Source organism: Stigmatopora nigra, chromosome 23 (assembly GCF_051989575.1).
Source record: "Stigmatopora nigra isolate UIUO_SnigA chromosome 23, RoL_Snig_1.1, whole genome shotgun sequence".
Classification (NCBI taxonomy): Eukaryota; Metazoa; Chordata; class Actinopteri; order Syngnathiformes; family Syngnathidae; genus Stigmatopora; species Stigmatopora nigra.
In genome coordinates, this window is record NC_135530.1 from 3,804,285 (window position 1) to 3,821,871 (window position 17,587).

Genomic DNA, 17,587 nt, shown 5'->3' on the forward strand with positions numbered 1-17,587 from the left:
AGCATCTGGGATTTCCATGCATTGTGGTAAAGTTTAGATCACAGGATTTTCCTCCACGGTTGCCCCCCGTGTTTTGGTTGGCCACGAGGAACACGACGGTGGTGGTCAAAGTCAGATCAGTTGATTATATACGAGGCCGAGTATTCCCCCTCAAGCCATTTTTCATCTTTAACACGAGTTATTTACAGAACTAAACATTTCCAGTATTGTATATCTGATTATTCATCCCCTACGAGCGGTAATAACTGGAAATATCCTCCCAAAACTGGAAGTTTGTTGAGGAAGACGACCGTGTAAAGTTACAGGGAAAACAGGACATTCTGTGGGACTTGGACGACTTTAGGAAAATCTCTTAGATTTGATTTTTTTTCTGCAAGGCAGGATGTGGGGGATTGCTTTAACCCAAAAAAAATGACCACTTGAATGACAATTCATCTTTAAAAGACACAATTACAACACAAATGCAAGGTTTTATTAGAAAAAGCAGTGTCAAAGTCATCATTGACATCAGTTGAACTGAGAAAAATGTCTTATGTACATAAAAAAAAACAATATGCAAAGTCATGAGTGATGTGGCTAATTTTGGAGGTATTAAAATTCCCAGAAGAAGCACTTTTGCGTCATTAGAATGCAAGTAAGTAATGTAAAGTGGCTGGACATCAAGATTTCTATCCACAACAATTTAGTAACAGTCATCTTTAATATGTAGTACAACTCAGAACCAGAATTCGGAGATGACAATGTAGATGACGGCGATGTTGCGGTGCGATACCGATCCTGACCTCACGTAGTTCAACAGCACTTGCAGCTCGATAGCTCGCGGCCCAACCAATGGCATCACCTGGTTCACCACACCTGGGGAAAATCATTTGGTTCAGCATACAGTGGTACCTTGAGATACGAGCTTAATTCGTTCCGGGACTGAGCTCGTATGTCGATTTTCTCGTAGTGGAACATTGAGGTATACTGATGATACCAAAAAGGGTTGAGAATTATAATGAAATACAGTAGTACCTCGAGATACGAGCTTAATTTGTTCCAAAACTTAGCTCGTATGTCAATTTTCTGTAATTCAAACAAACAGTTTTCCATTGAAATGAACTAAATAACAAATTAATTTGTTCCAACCCTCTGAAAAAGAATACCCAAAATATTTGATATTGGATTAGAAAAACATTTTTATTTTTTTAATTTGTCTTGTATCTCAAGAGAAATATTTGCCCAAAAATTTTACTCATATCTCGAATATGTCGGGCCACTCGTATGTCAAGGTACCACTGTATTTACAAAGTAGAAGTAGAAGACTTACCAACGACGTAACCATGGTAATGGCTCTTAATCACTTGGAATGAGCCACTGTCGTCCGTTTTCAGAATTTCAAAATTAACGTCAATATTGCTGTTGAAGGGTTGAGCTGGCATTGCCGTCTGCAGTTTCACAATCTCTGCAAAATAGACAAAAAAACACGCCATGTAAACGTATGCCACTTAAATCAAATTCTTAATGGAAAAACTCACTAGAGAAAAAATAACCGGAATTAATAGTATGAGAACCAGACCCCGTTCTCCCCAGGGTCCATCTCACCTTGGGGTTGACCGAGGTGCCTGTAATTTGGCTGAGAAACAACGATGTAATTAACAATTTGGATGGTGTCTCTCAGGCAGGCCACGTTGTTGGGATGGCAGGCTTTATGGCATCGCATTTGGACTGAGTTCTTGTCCACAGATCTAGATTTGAAGACACAAAAACCAACAGTAAACACATGATAAAGTCTGCATCATAAAATATTTGCACTGGGCTTTCAAAATAAAACCACAAAAAAGACCAGATCCAACTAGCAGGTGAGTCCAACTGGCCAAAACTGTGCGGTGGGATCGGAATGCCCCCCCAAAAAACGACATCTCAACCAATCACGTGTACAGGGGTCAACATTTTGACAAAAAAAAATACACATCTAAACAATGCAAAAAAAAAAGAATCCTAAACTATAATTATTGTGATTTATGTGGTATGAAGGCACTCTAAAAATCCCCAAATTGACCATTACCGCAGTTATGTTCAATCATTTTTTTTTTTTTTTTAATCAGTGGAACACTGGAAAATTTAATAAAAATGTCCGCTTGCGTTTACTTAGTGGCTACTGGCGTTTCGGTATCGTTTACAGCAAATGAAGTGTTAATCACCTGACATGGACTATCCATCATGAGTGGTTGCACCGCTAATTGGGTTGCCATGGTGATGCTTGGCCAGGGCCGTCCCCAAGTGCTCAAAAAACATATACGTGGCGAGCTTATTTTCCGTTTATAAATGGAAAGTGTCGTTTTATTGTCAGTTGAATTGCAAACACTTGAAAATAAGGACAGTGAGGGGCACACAGATGGGCTGGAAAAAGGTCATGGAGCTTTTCAATAGTGCCCTCTAGCGAGTTGAAAAGTATACTACAAGAGTTTTACGAAAAGGGGCTTTTCCAATTTTTGACAAACAGAACTGTGCTGTGTCACTTTAAGTCCCATTGTGACAAGTTTTAACATATGAATTAAATGATATAATCTTAGAAAAAGCAATCATAAAGACTTATAACTCATGAAATGGTGCAAAAAGTCATTTTTGTAACAGTTGGCCTCTGCATAGTTGAAATCAATGACATTATGGAATGTAAGAATCCAGCAGAAAGTGTATGACTGCCTAGAATATTTGACATTTTGACATTTACAGTGGTACCTCGAGATACGAGCTAAATTCGTTCCGGGACTGAGCTTTTATGTCGATTTTTTTGTCACTCAAACAAACGTTTCCCATTGAAATGAACTAAAACCAAATTAATTTGTTCTAAACCTTCTGGAAAAACAGTAGCCGGGACTCGGATGTTATCATGTGACAAATCGCAATACGAATTATAAGTATGAATTGAAACCTAAATAAGAAATATAATATTTTATCATTTTTAGCCATTTTGACACTAAAAATGAACACAACTCAGGGTTTAAGATAACCCAGATAAAAGGACCACTCGGATTCAAACCCACAATCGTCTCACCTGTGAACAAAGTAAACACTCACCCCTGTGCCGCTTTCCGGTAGAAGGGCGGACACTCCAGATCCAAACAACGATACCCTCCAAGGATATTGAAGCATAACTCTGACTCCTCACAAGAGTAGTTCCCAGAGGCGCATTCGTCAATATCTGAACAGAAAACTCTTTATCGCTTAAACAAATTCCCATTTCCACTTCCATCTTGAGTCCTCACCTTTACAGCTGCGACCATCGGACGCCATAGCGTAACCCTCGGGTGGACACGTGCAGTAGAAACTCCCTGGTACGTTGGAACAGCGATACGGACATATTTGTACGCCAGTGGGCAAGGCACACTCGTCGATATCTGACATGAAACGAAGTACATGTGAAGTAGTAGACAATTTACCGTAAATACAAAGCTTACCGTACCTTCGCATGTTACCCCGTCGAGACTGCTTAACTTGTAGCCGTAGTGACAGGAGCACTTGTAGGAGCCGTAGACATTGGTGCATTCCTGGCTACATGGTTTAGCCTCACATTCGTCGACATCTGCCATGGGAAGGTGGCAAAAGTAGTAGTAGGTTAGAAAATTCAAATTCTTCTGGCGTTTTTTTGGAATTTAGTACCTTCGCAATTCTTGCCATCTTCAGAGAGAAGGAACCCAGAGGAGCAACTGCAAAGGTAAGACCCTTCTATGTTGACACACTGGTGGACACATAATGTCTGGGGATAGTGGATGCACTCGTTGATATCTAAAAAGTGGAACATTAGGAATATTTATGATACCAAAAAGTGGGGAATTATGATGAAATACAGTGGTACCTCGAGATAAGAGCTTAATTTGTTCCGAAACTGAGCTCGTATGTTGATTTTATGGTAATTCAAACTAATGTTTTCCATTGAAATGAACTAAAAACTAATTAATTTGTTCCAACCCTCTGAAAAAACAACAAAAACAGGATATTGGATTGGAAAAGAAGTTTGATTTGTTCTAATTCTCCATCTATTAACAAAGTAACACATAACTAGTGGTTTGATATTACTAAAATGTGTTTAATAGTACTAAAATTATACCGATTTCGAAGGAGGGTGGTTGGTCTTGTTGCATGAATATCAGCTCCATGTTTAAAAATCAAGGGTAAGTATATTTTAAAGTGAATAGATTTAGAAATGTTGAAAAATTAAGGTGCTATTGTGGTTTCCCATTGAATCCGAACACACCATTGAATCTTTGTAGCTGTCCTTAAAATGCTTTAAAGAATTTACGGCATCTGAACTTAAGCTCGTGAACTATGCGAAGTACTTGTATACATGTACGCATTCCAAATTCAAAATATTAACCTTACCTTCACAGAGCTTGGTGATGCTATTGAACAAAAATCCATTATTGCATTTACAGCGATACGTGCCCAACATGTTGATGCAGGCGTGGCCTCGACACGGTTTCTGCACTTGGCACTCGTCAATATCTAAAAAGGAGAAACAACATGGAAAAGCCATTTTTATTGTCCATTTTTGATTACCAAACCAAGAAAATAAAAAACCTTTGCAGAGCGTTCCCTCTGCGTTCAAGTGGTAGCCTCGTCCACAGGTGAGCGTGTCTCTCCGACAAGTATACGAGCCAATGGTGTTGGTGCACGTTTGGCCGTGTTGACAAAGACCCGAGTTGCCGACGCACTCGTCGACATCTAAACAACAGGGAAAAAACATGTGGTTATCACATGGCCCTTTTAGTAGTATAGTGTTACCTCGAGATATGAGCTTAATTCGTTCCAGGATTGAGCTTGTATGTCAATTTTCTCGTAACTCAAACAAATGTTTCCCATTGAAATGAACTAAAAACTAATTAATTAGTTCCAACCCTCTGAAAAAACACCAAAAATAGGATATTGGATTGGAAAAAATGTTTGATTTGTTCTAATTCGCCATCTATTAACAATGTAATAAATAACTAGTGGTTTAATGGTATACTAAAATGTGTTTAATAGGACTAAAATAAGACAGATTTCGCGGAGGGTAGAGAGATGGGGGGAGACTTTTTGCACGGCAACACGCTCGTAACATAACATAAACAGAATTGAAATGAACTTGGATTACGATGTAGAAACAATCAAAATTAAGTTGAATCGAACATAACATTAAACTTAATTCTAATTTTGAACATGATGTTCTTATGAGCAGCATCTGGCATCCTCGGTCTACTTGTATATCAAAATTTGTCCGAAATTTGACTTGTATCTCGAATTGCTATTATCTTGGGCCACTCGTATGTCGAGGTAATACTGTATTACTTTTTAGGAAATTCACAAAAAAGTACTTACCGATACAGTTGGCGAAAGCATCCGGGATGAAGCCTTGGGAACATATTTCCTTCGGGTAACAGCGGAAGGAACCTTCAGAATTGATGCACGTGAAAGTTGGCTCGCAGTTGTGGAGATTCAAAGCGCATTCGTCAATATCTAAAATGGCAAAAGGAATAAAAATGCAAGGTTATAACAGCCATCCGTGATATTTCCTGACCGCATTACCTCGGCATTGATTACTATCCGTCTGTTGGTAGCCGGCGCCGCAGGTGATTTGCCGTTGACAGTGAAACGAGCCTTCCGTGTTGATGCACGTTTGGCCGGCGACACAGTTGTGGGCGCCTAGCATGCACTCGTCAACATCTAACGATCAATTAACAATCATTAGAAAAATAGATAAGAATAAAAAGTAGTCCCTCAATTAACAAAGACTCACCTTCACAGGTGATTCCGTCACTTCCTTGTCGATAACCGACAAAACAACCGCAGATGCCGCCTTCAAAACAAAGCTGAGAGCAATTCCTGACTGGAAAAAAAAGTGTATGTTCAAGTACAGTTTGTTGTTGTTGTTGTTGTTGTTGTCATTTTGATATCAACAAAAGAGATGGTAATTTTGGTCAAACCTGAACAGTTGTATGCCGCCACAGGAAGAATGAGGGTAACATTTGAATCCAATGGTGGCACCAACGTCCCAGTCACTGTAAAGATTCTGGTAACATTCACTGGAAATGAAAAAGGCCAACAACAAAAAAGAGTTTTTGCACGGCAACGCGCTCGTAACATAACAAACTAATTTAAATGAACTCTGATTACAATGCAGACACTCAAAAATAATAAGTTTAATCGAACCTTACACTAAACTTACTTCTCATTTTGTTTTAAATTTTGATACCTTTTTTCTCCCGGATTGGCTCTTTTTTGCCCCGCCTCCACACTGACTTTCAGACAATATCAAGGGTTGTTTCGAGTTTGTATTCCCTTCAAAATCTTCCCAAAATGATGTATACAAAAGTCCTCACAATAGGATAATGCATGACCACTTGCCAATGACAAGTAGTATATACTCTTCTCATATTAGCGAACAAGCTCTGCCATTTGCACTGACTAACGTGAAAAAAACACTGAAAAAAATGCAAAGCCCCGCCCAGTGCTCGTAGACACATTACACGATGGAGTTGTGGAGAGAGAGACAATGAAAATTTGTCTCGTATCTCAAGATAAGTATTTGCCTGAAATTTTACTCATATCTCAAATTTCTTGTATATCTGGGCCACTCGTATGTTGAGGTACCACTGTACTGAACGTAAGAACGTCTCACTTTCTCCAGAGGAATTTTCTGCTGTTGTGTAGTTTTGGGCACAGCAGGTTTTCGCCACGTGCTCGCACACTTTGCCCAACTCCACGTTAGACATGTCGCAAGTCCGCTCTTGTTCCGCTGACGCCATGCCCAACATGCAGCAGTCGCAGCACCTCTGAAGGCAGCCAATAGCGGAATTGGGATTTAAAAACAACAAGAGGTAGACATGATAGCGAGACGTTACCTTGGCGATCCGATTTTCCCAAGGTTGCCCGGGAAAGAAGTAACGTTCGCAAGCCCCCTGCATGTAAGCCGTGGTGGTGCCGTAGTTGCAGAGTAAATCCTCCATGTGCGCCGTGCAGCATTGTTCCTGGGCCAATCTGTGCCACAAACATCAACAATAGATCATATTATGTTCATGTTATATTTAGCTCATTCTCCCTTTTATTGGGATCACTATCACAACCCACCTAAGAAAATGTAACTTATACATTCTTTCCCATATATATATAATATACCCAAGTATATGAAATGATTTTTGTTTTTTTTGAGCCACCCGTTTGAGCGCCATTTAATATACCCCTGCCGTTTAATATACCCCTTCCGTTTAATATACCCGGGCATAAAGAGTTGGTTCGAGGCCCGCTTTAACGTCAACTTGATTTTACGCGGACCATTTTAGATATAATATTTAGATTTTTTTTCATATAAATGGATTAAAAGAACTGGAATAAAAATCCCTGAATATTCAGTTTTTTATAGACCTAAAACAATGTTTATTCTAGCTTTTTTAATATATATATTTTTAGATTTTACAAAATGATTTTTGAACGAAAAACTGAAAAAAAATGATTAAAAAGTTACAATTATTGATTGAAAAGGGGGAAAATCAGGAAATTTAATATACATCTATACTCTATATACTATACTATGCCATTTAGTATGCCCCTGTCGTTTAATATACCCAGGTATATTAAATGGGAGGGTATATTAAACAGCAAAATACATTAGTCCGAAAAAGAGGCTCGTTGGACAAAAAAGCACATTTGTATGAAAGAAAAAAAATAGAATAAAAAGTCCCTTACCTGCATGTGTGAGAGTGAGAAATATACGGCAGGTCGGTGCAGTTGAATATGCTCTGAGCATTCTCCTTACCGTCCAAGCAACATCCGTGGATTGTGTGCGGGTGCGTGGACCCTAACATGGCTGTAAAAAAAACAAATTAGTTTGGCTGCAAAACATAAAAAACATAGCAATCAAAATGTTCTTACCGTAGCCACGGGAAAACCCACACAAAAGGAGGAGTAAAGTCCACATGGCCAGTGCGTCGGGCTGAGTTTACAGAGATAGGCTGGGAAGAACGCCGTTTACCTTGGAAATGTGGGAGTGTGTGAGAGGGTGGTGGGAAGAGGCTTGGAAAGACATCGACGTAGTTATGACTTTAGAAAAAAAGGGGAATTGTCATTTGGGAGGGAAGAAGAAAAATTGGGATACGTACAAGCAAAAAGGTATCAAGTAAAGAAAAGTATTTACTTTGGCTAATGTGTTGGTTAACATCATCAAAATGTAAGATTGGCCTTTGTTTCTATTTGCTAAATTTGTATTTATTGATTTTTTTTATATATATTTTTTCGTCCAGGGCAAAATACACACAAGCCACATTAATTTGAGACCCCTCTACTTGATAAAATGCTAGATTTGACTTATTTATCTACTTATTTTGATCTAAATGTCAATACATTCAGTGTTAAATTCCTTAAATCTAAAGTTATATCATTTGATGGCTTAAAACTAGTCCACATATCTCAGTTTTCAAGTCGTACAATGTGCTATGTTCGAAAATTTGTTCCCGCATAACAAGTACGAGGCCACTGAACGGGTGAGTTACGTTCTATTCGAAGAATTGTCTACCACTGATAAATGTTTATCTGCGGAGATTAAGGACGAGGGAATAAAAAAAAAAGAAAAAAAACAAGGTTATTGCTCGAAAGTTTTTCTCCCTTTTTGGATGAGCTAATGTCGAAGATAAAACAGATAAGACAGCACTGTTTGTTTTCTTTTAAAAAAGGGATGTTTAAATGGACAAACATTTATCGGGACAGGATATACAGTCGTGATGAATTAAAATATTTTCAGTTCATTTCTATGACAAACATTGGTTTGAGTTACAAGAAAATCGACATAAGAGCTCATTCCTTGAATTAATTAAGCTCGTATCTCGAGGTACCACTGTATATACTTTCAACAGCTAGCTTTTTGCATTTGGGGTGAAGGAAATCAGTCATGATGACCAGTTAAATGAATCAAATCAATTGAAAAAAATGTCCATCCGCCTTGTGGAAAATACCATTGACGATGCTTGTTCAGTCAAGCCTTGCTATACATTTCCTATTGCAAAATATGGAAGACTGCCTGCCTTGGTGCTTCCTATGTTTCCGTATCAGGACTGAGCATCTCGCCTTCGGCTTTCTCTTCGGTTGCGACATTTTCTGGGGCGCTTTCCTGCTTTTCTCCTACATCGGAAGTCTGGTCAGGTTCGCTAGCAAGTGCAGCGTTGAATTCTTTCGGAGAGCCCATTGGTTCCTCAACCACAGGTTGGGAAGCTTGAATTTCTTCGCCCTCTGGTTCGACATTTTCCTGGGAAAGTGGCTCTTTCTTCTCTTGGGCCGTAACTTCTGTCTGGGTTTGTGAGGGGTTCGTGTCTGTGGATTGATCTTTCGATTTTAGGTTCTCTTCCGCGGGCTCGTTCTCGGGTGGGGTGGCGTTCTCGGGTGGGTTGGCGTTCTCGGGTGGGTTGGCGTTCTCGGGTGGGCTAGCGTTCTCAAGCGGACTGGCCGCTTTTTCCTGGCGCTCCTCTTCGTCGTCGATCTCGTCCTCCAGCGGTGGGATCATGCCTTCCTCCCTTCCTCCCGGGAAGGTCTTGTCGGGGTACAGCAACTTGAGCTTCTCCTCAAAGTAGTCCTCCAAGTACAAGCCGGCGCCGCCCACTCCTGTGCTGGACTGAAAGCAACAAATAATAAGAACTGGGAGCCAAACTAGACAAAAAACAACAAAATCATCCTCAGGTATATTGCAAAAAATACAGATATAGTACAATATTAAAGAAAATCACAATCAAAAGAGCATGTTGCATTATCTCCCATATAGTAGCAGTAGTAGCAGTAGTGTTAATAGTAGGAGTGGTGGTAATAGTAGTAGTGGTAGTAGTAATATATAAATAAAAATAATCCATAGGTATGTTGCTTAAAAATACTTTATACTGTATATTTGTTTTTTACACTAGCAATTCCTGGTTCTCTGACATGAACACTTTTTCTGAGTTAAGCACGTTACTACATCATTTTACCTTATAGTACTTGGCACAGTTCATGAATATGAGCCTGACGTCTGCGACAAACTCTTCTGGGGTGCGGTAACGGTCCCCGTCTTGCGCCTTCCACCCCAGCTTCTTCTTGATCAAAGACAAATCCATGGGATTCCCGATCACCTCTTTATATCTTTTGGACTCCTGCCCAAATAGAGGCAATTAAAAGCCAAATTCCAAGAAGCACGGATTTCATTCCCTCCGTTTCCAAAATCTTACCGACGTGTGTTGGAAGTGGGAGCTGAAGTCGCTACAGAAGAGAAGTAGAAGCAGCCGCTCACACGTCTGCAAAAGGAGTCCGTCCAAACAATGAGAGGCCTGGTAGAAAGGAACCCAAATGAAGAATAATTGCGCACCCTTTGGTCGACAGCCGGCAGTCTTTCGGGACCCTGCGTGTCATTGTAGTTGCACTCGTACAGCATTTCCGGTGAGACCAGGTCTCGACAGAAGGAGCAGAACCACTCGCCGCTGTGAGAAAAGAGACATGAGGATTAAATCGGGGGATTCAAACTCTGTTTGGTTCGTGCTCCATGTAGTGGTGGTAGTAATAGTATTGGTGGTAATAGTAGTAGTGGTGGTAATAGTAGTAGTGGTGGTGGTAATAGTAGTAGTGGTAATGGTGGTAATAGTAGTAGTAGCGGTGGTAATAACAGTAGTGTTAATAGTAGTAGTAGTGGTGGTAATAGTAGCAGTGGCGGTAAGAGTAGTAGTAGTAATAGTTCTAGTAGTAGTAGTAGTAGTGGTGGTGGTAGTAGTAATAGTGGTAGTAATAGTAGTAGTGTTAGTAGTAATAGTTCTAGTAGTAGTAGTGGTGGTAGTAGTAATAGTGCTAGTAATAGTAGTAGTGGTAATAGTAGTAGTGGTAACAGTAGTAGTGGTAATAGTAGTAGTGGTAATAGTAGTAGTGGTAATAGTAGTAGTGGTAATAGTAGTAGTGGTAATAGTAGTAGTGGTAATAGTAGTAGTGGTAGTAGTAATAGTTCTAATAGTAGTAGTGGTGGTAGTACTAATAGTGCTAGTAGTAGTAGTGTTAGTAGTAATAGTTCTAGTATTAATAGTGATGGTAGTAGTAATAGTGCTAGTAGTAGTAATGATGGTAGTAGTAACAGTGCTAGTAGTAGTAGTAGTGGTGTCAGTAGTAATAGTGCTAGTAGTAGTAGTAGTGGTGGTAGTAGTAGTGGTGGTAGTAGTAGTAGTGGTGGTGGTAGTAGTAGCATGATTATGAAATATTGATCCATATATAAAGGCCTATCGGTTTAGAAGGCACGCTGCCGGCTTTTGTGAAAATTGAGGAAAATACTGTACTTATTTCTGGATTCTGATAGTTTTCGTACCTAGGTGACTCATTGAGTACAGGTATATGGCAAGAGAGATGGAAAACTTTGGGACACTTGTCGCAGCACAGCAGCTCTCCTCCATTCTGGCACACAGCGCACCAGTCCTCGTTGGGATCGTCCGCCGCCGCCGCCACGGCGCTCTCGCCGGAACTGGGTTGAGCTCCCGGCTGAGGGCGGGGCTCCGTCGGCAGCTGGGTGGAGTAAGGGGTCCCGATCTTGAGCTGGAGCGTGGGACAGGCCCCGGTGCTGCTGTCGGGAAGACTGGACTGCACCTATGAGAAAATGAAAAGAGTGGTGAAGGAAAAGTAGAAATAAAATAGCCAAATATTCCAAGACATCTTTGCCCTTACGAAACGGACTTCCTCTTCATCCTCCGGTTCGTCCTTGATGACGATGACGGGTCCGGGGGACGACCTTTTCCGTCGTTTGGCTGCGGGACCGCACGGGCTTTCGGAATTGGGCTTCCAGGATACCGTCCTTCATTGCCATGATTGTGGAAAACAAAAATAAATGGAATTTTGGAGGATGACATGGTCAACAATCTCCTCCCATGCTTTTAGTTTGTTATTTGAAATTATCATTAAAAAATATACACAGCCTGCTGTTTTTAGCTTGTAGAAATCAGTGCTAATCTAATCATTGGTCAACTAATGAGTTTGCCTTTAACTGGAACAGAAAGTGACCTGAACATGCCCTAAAATGAACAGGATGCGACCTCAAATCAACAAGAAGTGACTGGCGGAAGTTGAACAGTCAGCAGGAAAAAAAACAATGTCCCTATGAATAGGATTTTTTTTGTCATTACAAATGACTCAGAAAAGGTCAAAAATAAAGGTTCAGCATGACTTTTCATTTCTTACCCTACGCTTCGTTCTGTAGATGACGGCTTAGCTGTTGGCGAATTGTTCCTTCCTTGAACTTAATGAAATAGAAGGAAAATAATCCACATCAGTGTTAGATATAGTGTGACAGAAACAGGGCATTCTATTCACATCATTTACCAAGCTTGTCAAGAGTCGGCGAGGTAAAGTTGGGCCTGGTGAGGGCGATGTTGAGAGTGGTAGGTGGACCGCCGGGTTCAGTCCTCTTCAGGTAGGAAAGTTCTGCCATGTTCCGCTGTGGGAAAAAAGGGAGAGCATTAATCCACCATGTTTAGGATACAGAACACATTGGGGTTATTCAACCAACCTGGTTATGTGGTACTTGTGCACCCCCTCCAGGAGGCACAGGATGCGGATAGCGGAACGTGCCCTGTTAGCAAAATACAGCATGTTTTGGAGCGGCAGCAGGGTTTCTCCCACTGCTTTATAAACCTGGAGTGCTGCCAGTCTTCAAACCTACCTGGGGAGACGGGAAGACGGCGTTCTGCAGCAAAGACGACGAGTTGGGACTCCTGGTGGTGGCGTGTGGACCCCCGTATCTGCGTCCCATCTGCGTTATGCCGCTCATGCTCTGGGAAGGGGAGGAGCCTCCTTGAACGGGTCGGGTCGGCGGCGGAGCGCCGTGCGGAGCTCCGTGTGGACCGCCGTGCGGACCGCTGAGCCGTGCATTCTGGTACCAGGACCAGTGGTTGGATGCGCCTTGCCTCTGGGTCAGCTGGGACATTTTTTCAACCTGAGATAGAGGAATGGGTGCACGTTTCATGTTGGAGTTTGATTTATTTATGAATAAGGTACAGCACATATTCATGTACATGTTCATGAATATATAGAAGTAAATATGTCAGATATACAGCTACTAATACAACTACTGTGTCACTGCTATTAATACAACTACTGTGTCACTGCTACTGATACAACTACTCTGTCACTGCTAGTAATACAACTACTCTGTCACTGCTAGTAATACAACTACTACTAATACAACTACTTTGACACTACTACTAATACAACTACTTTGACACTACTACTAATACAACTACTTTGACACTACTACTAATACAACTACTTTGACACTACTACTAATACAACTACTTTGACACTACTACTAATACAACTACTTTGACACTACTACTAATACAACTACTTTGACACTACTACTAATACAACTACTTTGACACTACTACTAATACAACTACTTTGACACTACTACTAATACAACTACTTTGACACTACTACTAATACAACTACTTTGACACTACTACTAATACTACTACTACTACAATACTACTACTAATACTACTACTTTGACACTATTACTAATACAACTACTTTGACACTACTACTAATACTACTACTAATACTACTACTAATATTACTACTAATACAACTACTTTGAAACTACTATTAATACAACTACTTTGACACTACTACTACTACTACTACTACTACTAGTACTACTACTTTGACACTACTACTAATACTACTACTAATACTACTACTAATATTACTACTAATACAACTACTTTGAAACTACTACTAATACAACTACTTTGACACTACTACTAATACTACTACTACTACTACTACTAGTACTACTACTTTGACACTACTACTAATACTACTACTACTACTACTACTACTAGTACTACTACTTTGACACTACTACTAATACAACTACTTTGACACTACTACTAATACTACTACTAATACAACTACTTTGATACTACTACTAATAAAACTACTTTGACACTACTACTAATACTACTACTAATATAACTACTTTGACACTACTACTAATACTACTACTAATACAATTACTTTGACGCTACTACTAATACAACTACTTTGTCGCTACTACTAACACAACTACTTTGTCACTACTACTAATACAGCTACTTTGTCACTACTATTAATACAACTACTTTGTCACTACTACTAATACAGCTACTTTGTCACTACTATTAATACAACTACTTTGTCACTAATACTACTACTATGTGCTGCGCTGGGGAGAGCGTGAAGCTTGCGTAAAACTTTCCCCCCTACCTGCATTTGCAGTTGGGCTAGCGTGCTTTGACGCTGCTGAGCGGACATAAGCCCTACAGCCGGCACCTCTCCTCGTGGACCTCCTGCTTGAGTGGGCGCCGGCGGCTGCATTGGGCTTCTTTCCACCAAAAGAGAACCTAGAGTCCAAGTTAGCCATTTTACAATTGACAATACACCACCACATAGCCAAAGCGGCCATTTTATCTGCGACCGCAACTCACCGAGATCAACGTTTGAAGCCCAGAAACCAGAGCGGCACTGAAAGCGAACAGAACTCTGGGGGATGATGGTGGAATTGCATCTGGCACCCATTAGATAGTGAATTTGGAATAGAATCTGAAAGGAGAGTTTGCATTGATCAAGGCTGTGTTCAAATCCCACTCTCACCTCGGGGGGTAATTTACGGAATTCTATAGATTGGATGTGACAATCCACTTACAAGCCTCTTGCAGTAGAGCAGCGCCATTCCACTATGGTTGGCCGTGGCCCATGAAGTGAAACTAATCACATGGTCAAGTTGCCGGCGCAGCATGTTGATCTCATCCTGCTGCTTTTTCAGAACCAGCTCGTGGTCTTTGGTCAGAGACTAGGCAAAAATATACCCGTATTAGGTCTACCCATCCAAAATGTCCCCCATTGGTGGGCAATTGAAACCAACCTCAAGCTGGTTAGCCAGAACTTTTCCTTTCCGGTTGATCTCCATAATCAAGTTGCAGATGGACTTCTTGATTTCATTTGTGACAGATCTTCTGTTTTCTTCAACTTGCTGCAGTCTGAAGAAGGAATAAGTAAAAAAAATGTGGACCCGCTCCAACAATAACAGACTTAACAGAAATAATTACCCATTGCTTATAGAGCAAGAGATTTCTTCAATGGCCTTTCTCTTTTCTTGCAACTTTTGAGTCATGTTCTCCAGATACTGCCTGTGGTGCCTGTATGCGTCTTCCAAAAACTGGTAACTGTGTAAAATGAAGATGCTCAGCTCAAGAGTTGAAACACTGTACAGTGGTACCTTGACTTAATGTCTCTAGTCCCAACACCCTCTATGTAATGTCTCTGCGAGCACTGGGCGGAGCGTTGCATTCAAAAGTCTCTACGTCTAATTTTAGTATTATTAAATACATTTTAGTACTATTAAAGCACTAGTTATTGAATTTTTATGTGAATAGATGGCAAATTACAACAAATAAAAATATTTTTCCAATCCAATATCCTGTTTTGGGTGTTTTTTCAGAGGGTTGAAACAAATTAACTTGTTTTTAGTTCATTTCAATGGGAAAAGTTGGTTTGAGTGACAAAAAAAAAAAAAAAAAAAATCGACATACGAGCTCAGTCCCGGAACGAATTAAGCTCTTATCTCAAGGTACCACTGTCATCATAATTTCAATTCTTGGCCCGTACTTGTGATCCTTGTGTTTGAGTAACTGACAGTCACGGCACGTGAGGCGATCGCAGGTCTCGCAAAAAAGCTTCAATGGCTCCTGCTTATGGATGTCACAAAATACGGGTTTCTGCGAGGAAACAGCGACTGCTTCTGCACGTGAGAAGGAAAAAAAATTAATTGAATTTTTATTTCAAAGCACATCATAGGATTGTCGCAATAGTTGACTCATGTCAATCACCTGGAGACATTTCCTTCTTTTGCCTTATGGTGTGATCCCTGGTGAATTTTACCCTCTGATGCGCCTCGATACAAGTCACGCACAAGAATTCCACACATTCCAAACAGTAGCCCGTTGCTTCCGTGTTGTCGTCACAGCTCATACATACCTGTCATAACACAGGTTCAGATAAGAAAGTGATGCTTGGGCGAAAATGGACATTTAAACCGTCAAACCTGGCTGTTTTTTTCCATGGTACTGCTGGGGACTTCTGCGGAGTCCTTGACAAAAAAATTGTCCAACATGTCCATTTCCCAGCATTCGTTTTGACATACTGGACAGCGAATGGTTCCCACTGGAAGGAAGGATTACATGGTTGTGTCATGAAAAACAAACAAACTTTTTTAAATTTAATTTTGTTTTTATTTTTGTACACCAAGGGTTGGTTCACGGGCCGCTTTAACGTCAACTTGATTTCACGTGGGCCAGACTACTTTAGATATAATATTTAGATTTTTTTTTTTTATAAATGGATTATAAGAACTGGATTAAAAGCCCTGAATATTCTTTTTTTATAGATCTAAAACAATGTTTATTTCAGTTTTTTATATATATATTTTTAGATTTTTTAAAATGATTTTTGAGTTAAAAACACAGAAAAAATGATTTAAAAATTACAATTAGTGATTTAAAAGGGTCAAATCAGGAAATTTAATATACATCCATACTTTTCATTTTAATTTGATCCTAAAACAGAAAGTCTGCACTCATGATTTACTTTCCCGGGCCACACAAAATTATGCGGGGCCACATTTGGCCCCCGGGCCGCCTCTTTAACACACCAATTGTGGACAGATTTTGGAGAGTTGAAAACATCCATTTTTGGCCTGGTGATGACAACCAAACCCATATGTCAACAAACCCTGCTCTCCCCTTACATAAAAATGGGATAGGACGATGCTTCACTCACATTGGTTGTTGCTCTTGTCCACTTGTCCGAGTGGGTTGAGGGACTGTTCCCTTCTGGGTTCGACTCCCCTGAACGGTGCAGGCAGACATCTCTTGCAAAACGAGTGAAGACAAGGCAGCAATTTGGGCTCTCGGTTATGAAAGCTCAATTTACAGATGGGACATGTATCCATGAGCCCGATGGTGTTTTGGGGTTTCGGTTTCTCTTCCCCAAGTGGTAAACTTTCCGCCTCGTTCTCCACAATAATGACAATGTCGTCGTTCCCAATAGATTGGCTAGTCGAATCCATTTCGCCCGGCGTGTATAGATTCTTTTGTAAACTGAATGACGTTTCGTTTAAGTTAAAGCACAAAAGGACAGTGTATTTTTATATTTGCTATACTCACGGGACATCGCAATCATTTATTCCGTTACATCTATTTTCATATTATCTGACCCGTTACAAGCCTATTAATGTTGCGAACCGTAATAAATGCGTTGGAACTAGTAGGCTAGCATGGTTAGCAACATTGCTATGAAGTCGTCTTATCTGGTTAAATGTGATCCATTTGGCATTGTTTGCGTTTAAAACTGTGTTTATATGACGTCTTATTTGTTTAAAAATGGGATATAACTCACGTTAAAATGAATAAAATGTGTCTTTTGGAGAAGCGGCCATCGGTTCTTTTTACGCGACAGAGGCACCAATTGCCCATAATGCACTGGGGTGTCTTAAAGAGACAATGTCTCATTTAAAATGCAAATTAATGTGCAAATTCACTCCTAAAAAATG

At 40.2% G+C, this 17,587-nt stretch overlaps 2 protein-coding genes across 2 annotated transcripts; both read right to left on the bottom strand.

Moving 5' to 3' along the window:
- Positions 1-450: 450 nt before the first annotated feature.
- On the bottom strand, positions 451-8,035 carry LOC144181278 (fibulin-1-like). Its single transcript, XM_077709665.1, has 17 exons — positions 7,888-8,035; positions 7,702-7,822; positions 6,861-6,996; positions 6,638-6,791; positions 5,943-6,041; positions 5,756-5,845; positions 5,545-5,682; positions 5,338-5,475; positions 4,561-4,704; positions 4,363-4,485; positions 3,643-3,768; positions 3,446-3,565; positions 3,249-3,380; positions 3,061-3,184; positions 1,585-1,727; positions 1,310-1,444; positions 451-855 (listed from the first exon to the last, which is right to left on the bottom strand). Exons 1-17 carry the CDS (start codon positions 7,931-7,933, stop codon positions 716-718), a joined length of 2,109 nt encoding a protein of 702 aa, XP_077565791.1. The 5' UTR covers positions 7,934-8,035; the 3' UTR covers positions 451-715.
- Positions 8,036-8,662: 627 nt separating this feature from the next.
- trim24 (tripartite motif containing 24) lies at positions 8,663-17,585 on the bottom strand. The gene is made up of 19 exons (XM_077709715.1): positions 16,816-17,585; positions 16,082-16,200; positions 15,867-16,014; positions 15,646-15,778; positions 15,087-15,203; positions 14,903-15,017; positions 14,684-14,830; positions 14,466-14,580; positions 14,245-14,381; positions 12,659-12,931; positions 12,506-12,568; positions 12,319-12,433; positions 12,178-12,235; positions 11,668-11,794; positions 11,315-11,589; positions 10,337-10,448; positions 10,200-10,265; positions 9,963-10,124; positions 8,663-9,616 (listed from the first exon to the last, which is right to left on the bottom strand). The coding sequence occupies exons 1-19, from the start codon at positions 17,102-17,104 to the stop codon at positions 9,044-9,046; spliced, it is 3,144 nt and encodes a 1,047-aa protein (XP_077565841.1). The 5' UTR covers positions 17,105-17,585; the 3' UTR covers positions 8,663-9,043.
- Between the last annotated feature and the right edge of the window lie 2 nt (positions 17,586-17,587).

Excerpts from the sequence above, each read along its gene's own strand:
- trim24 (XM_077709715.1), bottom strand. The coding sequence starts at position 17,104 with ATGGATTCGACTAGCCAATCTATTGGGAACGACGACATTGTCATTATT. Across the intron at positions 12,932-14,244 it reads TAGCCCAACTGCAAATGCAG|GTTGAAAAAATGTCCCAGCT; the intron begins GTAGGGGGGAAA and ends CCTCTATCTCAG. Across the intron at positions 11,795-12,177 it reads TCTACAGAACGAAGCGTAGG|GACGGTATCCTGGAAGCCCA; the intron begins GTAAGAAATGAA and ends ATGGCAATGAAG.
- LOC144181278 (XM_077709665.1), bottom strand. The coding sequence starts at position 7,933 with ATGTGGACTTTACTCCTCCTTTTGTGTGGGTTTTCCCGTGGCTACG. Across the intron at positions 4,705-5,337 it reads TGCTTTCGCCAACTGTATCG|ATGTCGACGAGTGCGTCGGC; the intron begins GTAAGTACTTTT and ends CCTGTTGTTTAG. Across the intron at positions 3,185-3,248 it reads CGATGGTCGCAGCTGTAAAG|ATATTGACGAATGCGCCTCT; the intron begins GTGAGGACTCAA and ends TTTTCTGTTCAG.